Source organism: Chelonia mydas, chromosome 5 (genome assembly GCF_015237465.2).
Source record: "Chelonia mydas isolate rCheMyd1 chromosome 5, rCheMyd1.pri.v2, whole genome shotgun sequence".
NCBI classification, from domain to species: Eukaryota; Metazoa; Chordata; order Testudines; family Cheloniidae; genus Chelonia; species Chelonia mydas.
In genome coordinates, this window is record NC_051245.2 from 14,789,853 (window position 1) to 14,802,042 (window position 12,190).

The 12,190-nt window shown below is 45.3% G+C and overlaps 1 protein-coding gene across 3 annotated transcripts in view; it reads right to left on the reverse strand.

Moving 5' to 3' along the window:
* Nucleotides 1–7,180: 7,180 nt before the first annotated feature.
* The window catches only part of SMAD7 (SMAD family member 7), a 41,796-nt gene continuing 36,786 nt past the window's right edge, over nt 7,181–12,190 (reverse strand). For all 3 annotated transcript variants that reach the window (XM_007055157.4, XM_027817554.3, XM_043547068.1), the window contains exon 5: nt 7,181–9,234. In XM_007055157.4, the coding sequence (XP_007055219.1) occupies nt 8,696–9,234 (539 nt within the window). In that variant the 3' untranslated portion in view covers nt 7,181–8,695. The remainder of the gene's footprint in view (nt 9,235–12,190) is intronic.

Genomic DNA, 12,190 nt, shown 5'->3' on the forward strand with positions numbered 1-12,190 from the left:
TAGACTTGCGTGTTTTATTTTGTTTTGCTTGGTAATTCACTTTGTTCTGTCTGTTATTATTCGGAACCACTTAAATCCTTCCTTTTGTATTTAATAAAATCACTTTTTACTTATTCATTAACCCAGAGTATGTATCAGAGTAACAGCCGTGTTAGTCTGTATTCGCAAAAAGAAAAGGAGGACTTGTGGCACCTTAGAGACTAACCAATTTATTTGAGCATGAGCTTTCGTAAGCTACATCCGATGAAGTGAGCTGTAGCTCACGAAAGCTCATGCTCAAATAAATTGGTTAGTCTCTAAGGTGCCACAAGTCCTCCTTTTCTTTTTTCCAGAGTATGTATTAATACCTGAGGGGGCAAACAGCTGTGCATATCTCTCTATCAGTGTCATAGAGGGCAAACAATTTATGAGTTTACCCTATATAATCTTCATACAGGGTAAAACGGATTTATTTGGGGTTTGGACCCCATTGGGAGCTGGACATCTGAGTGTTGGAGACAGGAACACTTCTTAAGCTGTTTTCAGTTAAGCCTGCAGCTTGTAGGGGGAAGTAGTTCAGACCTGGGTCTGTGGTTGTAGCAGGCAAGCATGTCTGGCACAACCGGGCAGGGCACTGAAGTCCCAAGCTGCCAGGGAAAATGGGCTTAGAGGTAGTCCCAGCACATCAGGTGGCAGTTCACAAGGGGTTTTCTCTGTGACCCAACCTGTCACACTCAGATCATGATTTAAAGACTTCAAGTTACTGAGAATTCACCATTTATACTAGTTTAAACCTGCAAGTGCCTCGTGCCCCATGCAGCAGAGGACGCAAAATTCCCCCAGGGTCTCTGCCAATCTGACTCCAGGGGGAAATTCCTTCCTGATCCAAATATGGCTATCAGTTAGACCCTGAGCATGTGGGCAAGGAGGCTGAAAGGAGGCTCCTTGAGTGCACAATACCCCTTAGTTCTGTGGTAGACCATAAATTCGGTATTTGGCTCAGAAGAAGACACCGCCTAATGAACCACCAACACCACTTCCTGCAGCTTCTGGCAGGAATATGGCAGACTCCCATCCCGTACCCAAACCGATTTAGCCTGGGGGAATCTGCTGGGATTGCAGCACTGGTCTTAAAACAAAGTTAAATAACAAACACTTTTTCTTCAGCCTAGCGCTACTCCTTGTGGTACATGAAACATTATTGACCCTATTCTAGTCTCAGCAGCTTGACGATACAAGCATTTTTCACATGTGATTGGTCAGCAAAAAGTTCGATGGTTTGTACCTACTTTATTGCACTCTGTAATTACTGTCTGCACTCCTGAGATCTAATGTTGACTCTGACACGGAAGCCATCTGTGGCCTTGAGCGAGTTGCTTAACTTCTCTGTTTCATTCCCCCCATCCATAAAAATGGAACAGATATCATCTACACCACAGGCTTGTTGTGAGGCTGCTTTAGTTAAAGTTCATAAAGTTTCTATAATTCTTTGCACACCTCATCCAAGATGCTCAGGCTGCTGTACAAACATGAATAAATCAACCCGTAGCAGTGGGCGGCTTTGGTAATCCTCATTTTGCAGAAGGGAAAACTGGGGTACAGATTTTTTTTTTAAAAAAGTGGCTTGTCCAAGGTCCCACAGAGCGAGAGAGTGCCTCTGCTTTAATCACTGGAAGAAGCGGCTTCTCTTTTTAAAAATAAAAGTATCACATAAGTGCTAAATATTCACACTGGTTGGAAATTTTCTGCTCAGCTCTGCTTCATAGCTTTCCAGTCTCATTCAGCCTCTCCCATTGACGCTGTTCCACTTTGTATAAATGAAATATTCATTGGGCCAGAGACAGCATCAGAAAGACTCCATCGCCCAGTGGTTAGGACAGACAAGTGGGAGACATGAGATCAAATATGATGCTGTGGCCAAAAGAGCTAATGTGCTCCTCGGCGGCACAAACGGGGGACTCTCAAGTAGGAGTAGAGAGGCTATTTTGGCACTGGTGCAACTGCTGCTGGAATATGGTGTCCAGTTCGGGTGCCCACAATTCAAGCAGGATGTTGGTACTCTGGAGGGGTACAGAACTGTACCTCAAGAATGCGTAAAGGATTAGAAAACATGCCTTATAATGATAGACTCATGGTGCTCAGTCTATGTAGGTTAACAAAGAGAAGGTTAAGGGGTGACTTGATTACAGTCTATAAGTAGCTACATGATTCTAGAGCAATGTATAAAGTGGTGCCAGGGCTGGAAGTTGAAGCTCGACAAATTCAGTGGAAATAAAGCATAAAATGTTCATTGGGAGAAGGAATTAATCCTTGGAACAATTTACCAAGGTGTCGTGGTGGATTCGCCATCACTGACGATTTTAAAATCAAGATTGCATGTTTTGCTAAAAGATCTGCACTAGGAATTATTTTGAGGCAGTTCTGTGGCCTGTGTATACAGGTCAGCCTTGATGAGCACAGGTGCCCCCTCTGCCCTTGGAATCCGTGACTATATGAATCACTGCTCCATGTCAGGCAGAGAGAGGATTTAGACATGGGTCGCCCACATCCTGTCTGTTTGCTCTGTGTGTGTGTGTGTGTGTGTTGCTCACCTCCTTCTGCAGCCGTGGTTTGTGTGGGGCTCCATCTTTTAGCAAGACAGGTGAACACCAAGCTTGACACATAGGCCACGGGCGCACTACGGCGACTTTCAGTTGCAAGGCAAAGGCTACATCTACACTACCGCTTATATCGGTACATGTTGTGTCACTCAGGGGCGTAACTAAGGCCCCTCCCCCCCCACCGAGTGATGTAAGTTACACCAAACTAAACACTGGTGTGGACAGCACTATGCTGGTGGGAGAGCTTCTCCCGCTGACCTAGCTACCGCCGCTCGCAATTTAGTCGACGGGCGAGCTCGAGGCACTAAGAGTGCTACAGCGGCGGCTCTGCGTGGGTAGAGTGGCGCTGGTGTACGCTCTGCAGTGTAGCCGTAGCCTTAGGTGCGATCTAGGCACTGAACACTGGGACTGACACGTCTGTTCACATGCTCACTGGCAGATTTTGGGGGGGGAGAGGGGAGGGCCTTTATCAGTGGAGACTTAGTTGCTGAGGGATTTTAAGCCCCTATGGGCTTAGGCAGCATCTGAGCAGGGTTTTTGAGGAGACAAATGTTGGACTTGCCTAAAGTGGCAGTTAGGAGCCTAAATACCTTTGTGGATCTAGCCCCATATGAATTTCTTAGGCAGATACGTTTGAACCTCGAGCAAAAACCAGCATTCTCAGCTAGACTGGCCATTGGGCCATGCAAAAGCTGTGACATGATAATTGAATATTTCACATCGGCTGGCAGAGAATACTAAGAAAACAAACCGAATTATGGTCTCGATGAAGTTTCCACAACATTTGACCTCTAAGGGCTTGTCTACACTAAATCGGCGGACAGCAATCAATCCAGTGGAAGGGGGGGGGTTGATTTATCGTGTCTACTATAGACGCGATAAATAGACTGCTGAGCGCTCTCCCGTTGACTCTGGTACTCCAGCAGAACGAGGAGTGCAAGCGGATTCGACGGGAGAGCGTCAGCTGTCAACTTACTGCAGTGAAGACACCGCTGTGAGTAGATCTAAGTACGTTGACTTCAGCTACGCTATTCACGTAGCTGAAGTTGCGTATTTTAGATCGACCCTGCGCAGTAGTGTAGACTACTTACCTACATGCTTCCAGCTTCCATCCAGGACTCATTACACGAACCATTGTCTACAGCCAAGCCCTAAGATACAACCGAATTTGCTCCAATCCCTCAGACAGAGACAAACACCTACAAGATCTTTATCAAACATGCTTAACACTACATTATCCACCTGGGGAAGTGAGGAAACAGATTGACAGAGCGAGACAGGTACCCAGAAATCACCTACTACAGGACAGGCCAACAACAGACCACCACTGGCCATCATGTACAGCCCCCAGCTAAAACCTCTCCAACACATTAGCAACGATCTACAACCTATCCTGGAAAATGATCCCTCACTATCCCAGACCTTGGGAGGCAGGCCAGTCCTCGCTTACAGACAGCCCACCAACCTGAAGCAAATACTCACCAGCAACTACACACCACACCACAGAAACACTAACCCAGGAACCAATCCTTGTAGCAAACCTTGTTGCCTACTCTGTCCTCATATCTATTCTAGCGACACCGTCAGAGGACCCAACCACATCATCAGAGGCTCATTCACCTGCACGTCTACTAATGTTATACATGCCATCATGTGCCAGCAATGCCCCTCTGCCATGTACATTGGCCAAAATGGACAGTCCCTACATAAAAGAATAAATGCACACAAATTGGCCATCAGGAATGGTAACATACAAAAGCCAGTAGGAGAACACTTCAATCTTCCTGGACATTCTATAACAGATTTGAAAGTAGCTATACTTAAACAGAAAAACTTCAGAAACAGACTTCAAAGAGAAACAGCAGAACTAAAAATCATTTGCAAATTTAACACCATTAATTTGGGCTTGAATAGGGACTGGAAGTGGCTCGCTCATTAAAGAAGCAGCTTTGCCTCTCCTGGAATTGACACTTCCTCATCTAGTATTGGGAGTGGACTACACCACCCTGATCGAATTGGCCCTGTCAACACTGGGTCTCCACTTGTGAGGCAACGATCGTCTCTTCATGTGTCAGTATATTTATGTCTGCATCTGTAATTTTCACTCCATGAAGAAGTGGGGTTTTTACCCATGAAAGCGCATGCTCAAATAAATCTGTTAGTCTGCATCCACAAAAACGACAAGGAGTCCGGTGGCACCTTAAAGACTAACACGGCTATCCCCAATACTTGACACTAACACCCTGTTTAAAGAGGAAAGGCTGGAGGCTGGTAATGGGATGCTGAGCCTTTTACCTTTCGGTCTCCAGTTCAAACCTAGCTCCTGACAGAAAGTTGACGGTCTGATGGCCAGGGTGAAATGTGCCCAAGTGAGGTCGTGGTCCGTGCCTAGTGAAATACATATTTGGTTTGTATTCCCCAGCGGGGTCAGTCATAAGCAGTTTCCCCATCATGCTGGATGCTGTTCAAACATATAGGACACCACAGTCCCTGGCTTAAAGCGCTTCTCCTAGCCTAGGCATTTATAAACTGTGTCACCAAAAACACCATCACAACCGGCATCCCTGTCCAGGGCTGAGTCATCGAAAAGGCTGGGAACGGAAAGGGCCTAGAGACTGAGTATCGCCTCACCCAGGGATGGTGGCGAGGAGAAAGCCACCCTGCGATCTTTAGCACAATCCATACAGTGCCTTCAATTTAACCCCCAGCATGTCCTCCCTTCTCTTCCCACACCCAAGTGACATAACATCCCCTCCCCCGCAAATGATTCCATACCCTCTCAGTATGCCTGTCCTCTTGTTGAACGCCTGAAAGTGCCCTAATGCCGGACCCAATACCCCATCTCTGTTGGCAATTCTGTCCAGGCCTACTCCCATTCCATTAGCCTGAATGCCCTCTGAGCCACGGGCTGAGTTGGGAACTGGCAGAAAGAGATTAGTCAGTATATAGCTAAGGGTAACAGAGACGGTTTCTAGCAGCAGGGAGATGGGTGAGTCACCCACCAGCCAAGGAGCTCAATGTGTTTCCCATGTGCCCTAAACCCATCTTGGTGACAAGACATGGTTCACCTGCCTCCCAAGTTCTTAGAACATGCAGTGTCCAGCTGCCATTCACCGGAAACTGGCCAGTATCCCAAGGTTTGCCTCAGTTTTGTCAACCTCACTGCCCTGGCACGTCGCAGTCAAACACAACTCAGCCCTTCCTCCCGGAGGTGCTCAGGCTGAGTTACTATGCAAGCTATTGTGTGTGGCTCTCTCAGCAGACCCCCTTAAAAAGGGAACGGCCTGCCTGCTTAGCGTGACACTTTAACATTGTCCATGATAGTAGACAGCATTCCAGTGTCTTTGACTAAAATTTCCCATCCCCTTTGCGGTCCAGTGTTCTCTGTGCTAGCTGGTGACTGCCCTCCATCCCAGAGGGGGATGCATTTTCATGGTACCATAGCTAGCTAGTGTGAAAGACTTCATGATAAAAGGTGTATTTACTAAACAATTGGCCCTGGAATTTTTGTCTCCACTTTTACACTTAAAAGTTTGTAATCTCCCCCCTTCCCCCGGCACTAACTTCTTCCCTGCACTCCTGTTGTAAAGCTTATAGCTTGTCTCATTGCTAAAACCTAGGGCCTGGATACAATAATCTAGTTACTGAACACAAGCCTTATGTACTTGCAATACGAAGCACTCTGACATCTACTGTAACGCCACGCTTCAAGCGGTATCCCTTTGCTCCTTAGTTAACTGGCTAATCGTACAGCATACCGGTCCGCCTGATTTTCAGTGGGAATTGCACCATGCAATGGAGGGCAGACTGGGGCATGTTTTTTCTCCCAGTAATGGCTGACACGTTTCCAAGTTGTGACCACTGCGAGAAGCGCATGGGACAGTGCTTATGGCACTTGGGAGACCAGATTCAAGACCCTTGCTCTGCTATAGCCTTCCTGGGTGTCTGAGGGCATGTCCTCTGGGCCTCAGGTCCCCCTTTGTAAACTGGGGATGACAGCATCGTCTACCTCACACTGGTGTTTTGAGGATAAATATATGAAGGAGCATGAGGTGCTCAGAAACTACAGTAATTGGGGATGGGCACATATGCCCACTGTGGTGGGAAAGAGGCAGAGTTCCTGAGCTCTGCAAGGCTGGACTTGGGGTGGAGCCAGTTGTCCCCTACCCTTGCCCTACTCCCCTCTTCTCCCCAGCCGGGTCATGGGCTTTGCCTCCCATTCTGTCCAGATTCTGCTCCCACTCACTGGGAAGCAGAGTGGGGGAGTAGCAACCACCTGCAGCAGCTGAAGCCAGCGTTGGAAGAAATCCAGCATGTGCTGGCATCACTGAAGATCGGATTAAGTGACTTGTACAAAATCACACACAAAGTTTTCAGATGAGCCAGGAACTGATGTCACATCTCCTGAGTCCCAACCTCCTGCCGACCCTCCTTCCGAAACCTGACTTGAGCAGCGCCCATATTGTGAGAGTTGTCTCCCTTAGTTAAATAGCAATGTCTGCTAGATCCCATAGATGGGTACTTAGCCCCAGCTCCAGGTAGGCTGTTTTTCGCCCCCATCTACCCCACCCCCACCCATAAAAGAGTCACTCTGCACAATGTCAGCTCAAGTGTACATTTTTATTTTTTAATGGAACATAAACTCCTTTAGAAAAAACATTCATCTGGATGATAACACCCATAGAAAAAAACACCAATCTCGTGTTTTTTTTTTTTTAATTTGGCATTTGTTATTTGCATTTATATTAAAGCAAAGTGCATCTTTCTTATTTTTCTCGTTTATACACATTGCACAATACATAAATAATGATGCTTATAAAACGTCTTTATATTTACAAGTAATAATATATTTATATATAACATAAAATACATTTTTTCTTTAATAAATCTCAAGGTTTTTTTTTTTAAGGAGTCCTTTTTTTTTCCATTTTCTTTTGTTTTATTTCCAAAGCACTACAATGCTAAAGTTCCAATGAGAATGCTTCTCTTGTTCATTTAAACCTTTATATTTAGAAAAATAGCTTATGTTAAGGTCTAAACATGCTCATTGAGCTAAGAACAGTGTAAAAGTATCATACTAGTGTATGAATTCAAGAAGAAATGAAAGAGCGACTGCATTTCTGGATACGACTGGTATCGCTCTAACCTGATCAAGGCAGGTTATGATGGACCAAAGATCATGAATACATTTTTCCCCCAGTTTTTGTTGTTGTTTGCTTGCTTTTTGTAGGTTTCTGTTTTCTCACCAAGGCTGCATCTCAGCTCAAATTGAAAAGCATGGGCCATGCATGTTTTTTTTTCCTCATAGTATCAATAAAACAATAAAAGCACTCAAAGTGTGGGCATGCGTCTTCCAAAACCCATGCTTCCACCATGGACTGTTGGCATAACAGTGACAAGACGTGATCTTTAAATAAAGCAACAAGCATACATGAAAAAAGATGAAAAAAACAAACAAAGAGGAGCAAGGAACTGAACGATAGTTTCACTTTGCTGCATTGGCTCCTGATGCCTCCCGGGTGCACCGGCACATACATTTGTTCTGTGTCAGGGACAATGCAGGGTGGTCGCCACTGGGGGGGAACTTGGTTTACCATCACAGGAGTGAAGGTGCTGCACTTTGACAAGTAGCAGCGGGAATGTGCCACCGCTCTAGGCAGAAGCTACAGCAAGATGGCCCTGTGTGTGCGAGCACTCCGCATGACAAGGGGGACGACGAGACATCTGGCAGCAGAAGACCTCCGGTGTGCCAAAAACACGTATAAACCCTTTTTATGAGGGAGCTGTAACAAACAGCATGTGACTGAATTCCACCAATCGCTGAGGGTAACAATTTCAGTGGCATTAAATGATTATTTTATGTAATCCCCTCCCACAACTTCTCTTCCCCCTTCTGAGTTATTGGTCATTCACACATTAAAAATATATATATATTTATCAAAATACCAAGGCAAAAATCTTTCCATAAGCTATTTCTCAAAACAGGGGAGGGGAAAAAAACAACACAAAACACCAAACAAACAAACAAACAAAAAAGTTTGCATGAAAAGCAAGCACTCAGAAGGAAATATTAGCAGCAAAGTAGTTATAATGTCATGAGTCCACTCTGTCTCAAGTCATCGGTTATTAAAAATAACCTCCAACCAGCATGGGCAACTGCTGATAAACTGTCTTGTGTAGCACTGGCCCCAGCCTTTCACAAAGCTGATCTGAACAGTAAATCCGGTCCATGGCTGCTGCATGAACTCATGGTCGTTAGGTCTCTGTAAGCTGTATGCCTTCTCATAGTCAAAAGCCTTGATGGAAAATCCTGGGAAAACTTTGTGAACCAGCAACGTCCTGGAGTCGGGGTTGTCCAGTGTGGCCGACTTGATAAAGATAGGGTAACTACTGCGGTTGTATACCCACACGCCGTCCACTTCCTTAGTCAGCTGGATGCCATAGCCAATTTTGCTGCGGACTTTCTGCACCAGCTGGCTTTTGTTGTCTGAATTGAGCTGTCCGAGGCAGAAGCCGTTCCCCTGAGGTAGATCATAGAAGATATCCAGGGAGGGCTCTTGGACAGAATACAGCCGGCCCACACGCGTTTTCTCTTCCCAGTATGCCACCACGCACCAGTGTGACCGATCCCCCGGCCCCTGAAGAACTTGGGAATCTACAGCAAGAAAGAGGGGAAAAAAAGAGAGAGATTTATTACAACAGAGATAAATAACATAACCTTATAAATCCTGAGTTCTTAAAGATCACCCTCTTCCCATAGTTCTGACAGCGCATTTCAAAGACCTGTGATTATTATCGTTATCCCTAGGCAAGACCAGAGCCTAAGTCCCATTGTCAAAAGGATGTAAGCCCAGATTCTCAGAGCTATTTAGGCACCAGGGAAGTGAGGCACCTAAATACCTTTGAGGATTTTGCCTTAGGATCCTATATCATAGGACTATTAGGCTCCTAAGTCACTCAGGTGCTTTTGAAAATTTTATCCTAAATGATTTTGCCTCAAAGTCACACAGTGAGCTTTTGGGAAAGCCAGGAACAGAACCTGACTCCCAGCTCTACTCTCAGTCTCTTTGGGGCAGATTTTCAAAGGGATTTAGGCACTTTGTGAAGATGAAAAACTGGCCTTTTGACCATAAAAAGAGATCAAGAGAGAGCTACACCCAGATTTTGTACCAATATGACTATCTTTGGTGCAATTTTTTACTGAAACAGTTATAACAGTAGAAATTGGACACGGTTATAACACTATGAAGGTTCCTTACACTGATATACCTTATTCCACTTTCTGAACAGGAATAAACTACATTGGTATTAAGTCCCTTTATATCAGTGTTACTGCATCTACATGAGTGGACGGTATCTCTTCAACTATGCTGATATAGTTTAAAGTGGCACAACTTTATTGTGTAGACAGGCCCGTGGAAAGAGAGGCCTGACTTAGTGGTTTAAGTACAGGGATGGGAGCCAATTAACTCTTGCCATTCTAATCTGTGCTCCAATTCCCATGTCCTCTGCAGCCTTGCTAGTAGCTGGTCTTTTCTGCCTCCGTTTCCTCAGCTCTAAAACAAGGGTGAGAATATTTGAATATTCTGGGGTGTTGTAAGCAGTTGTTAGCTGATGTCCATTGGTCTGTCTTCACTGCACCTATCCCAGACTCTTACTAAGGTGCTGCCCCTAATCCCCTGCCGTTCCATCCACACACACAAAAATCTCTCACCCAAGTGCAGTGGTACCTTATACTACTCCAGCTAATGCCAGAATGAGGCTTTCACTTGGGCTGATAACTCGCCCACTCTGCAGTGAGGACACAGGCTAAACCGCTCAAGTGCTGATAGTCCTCCAATGCGTTCCCACAATTCCCCCCATGAGCTCAGAAGGTCAGACAACTTCTCCCACAGTTCACTGGGAAAGAATCACAGAGCGTCTCGATTAACTGCGGCACAGAGAAGCATGGGATGTTCCCCCAGATGTCCTAGCGAGACATGCCGGTGAGTGCAGCACCAGTGAGGACACGGTAAGTCGGGGATGACACTGCAGGCATCTAGGCCAGGCTACCCGGAGTGCTCAGATCCCACTGCCTATTACCTGAGTTAACTCTGCAGTGAAGACATACCCTGTGAAATGCTCTGGAAGATGAAAACTGATGAGCACTGTACCTATAGTAATTGATTTCTTCCCCACCCTCAAACCCTCGTTGCAGCTAATCAATTTAAGCAACAGTAAATCAATGTGGATAACATCATACTGGAGCTGCTCACCAGCCGCAGAGATTTTTTTCTATGTGAAGTGTGGGTAAGCCAGGATGAGGGCTAAGGTACCCACAGCCTGACAGACTCCATAGATCACTTTGCTTTCAAAGGCTGTAAGCCTAGACAAGCTTTGTTCATATATAATTTTTCTCCCCAAAAGGGGAGCCATAAAAGGCAAGTTAAACATTGCTCAACGGGAATGGAGGGCACAACAGATCATCTGCTATAATTTACAGAGCCTATTTACGCCTATAGCTGGAACCCTGGTAATAAATGCTACGATTCAGACGTCAGATGAACTATAAATCTGACTGAACTGCAGTTAGACTGTGGTTTGTGGTGGCAGGGTGGAGACCGGAAGTCTTGCATTTGTTAACAAAAAAGAAAAAAAGAAAAAAAGAAAAGAAAAAAAAAAAGTCAGTTCTTTTAGCCCTACCCTCCTCTTTCAGTTGTATCTATCCCTCCTGCTAGCCGCTAAGCCACAGTTGCTGCTACTGGGGTTGAGATGGGATGAGAGGACCGAAACGGAAGGGGAAATGGGGGGTATCTTATGACAGTCATAACAGCACTAGCTATGTCCATCAGCTCTGTGCTTCTTCACTAATATCTTTCCAGCTTTTATAGACATGTTAAGATCTGGGACCTATTAATCTCTAATATTTTGTTTAAACAAAAACAAACAGAAACCAAGTTCAGAGCTGAAAGTTAGAAAGTAATATCACTTTCCCAAAATAAATCTACACACACACACACACACACAAATGAGCAGGTAAAGATCTCTTACAAACAACATAAGAACAACATAAGAATGGCCATACGGGTCTGACCAAAGGTCCATCTAGCCCAGTATCCTGTCTACCAACAGTGGCCACTGCCAGGTGCCCCAGAGGGAATGAACAGAACAGGTAATCATCAAGTGATCCATCCCCTGTCACCCATTCCCGGCTTCTGGCAAACAGAGGCTAGGGACACCATCCCTGCCCACCCTGGCTGAGACACTGATGGACCTATCCTCCATGTATTTATCTAGTTCTTTTTTGAACTCTCTTACAGTCTTGGACTTCACAACATCCTCTGGCAAAGAGTTCCACAGGTTGACTGCACACTGTGTGAAGAAATACTTCCTTTTGGTTTGTTTTAAACCCGCTGCCCATGAATTTCATTTGGTGATCCCTAGTTCTTGTGTTATGAGGAATAAATACCACTTCCTTATTTATTCTCCTAAAACTACATCTCCTAAACCCATTCCACTGCTAGCGATATAATGCCTGATAGTTCTTCCCAATAAACCTGTGTAGCACCTTAATATAGCACAATAAAAGCCTGAAGAAAGAACGACAGAAGGAGAGTATAGTGGCTAAATTA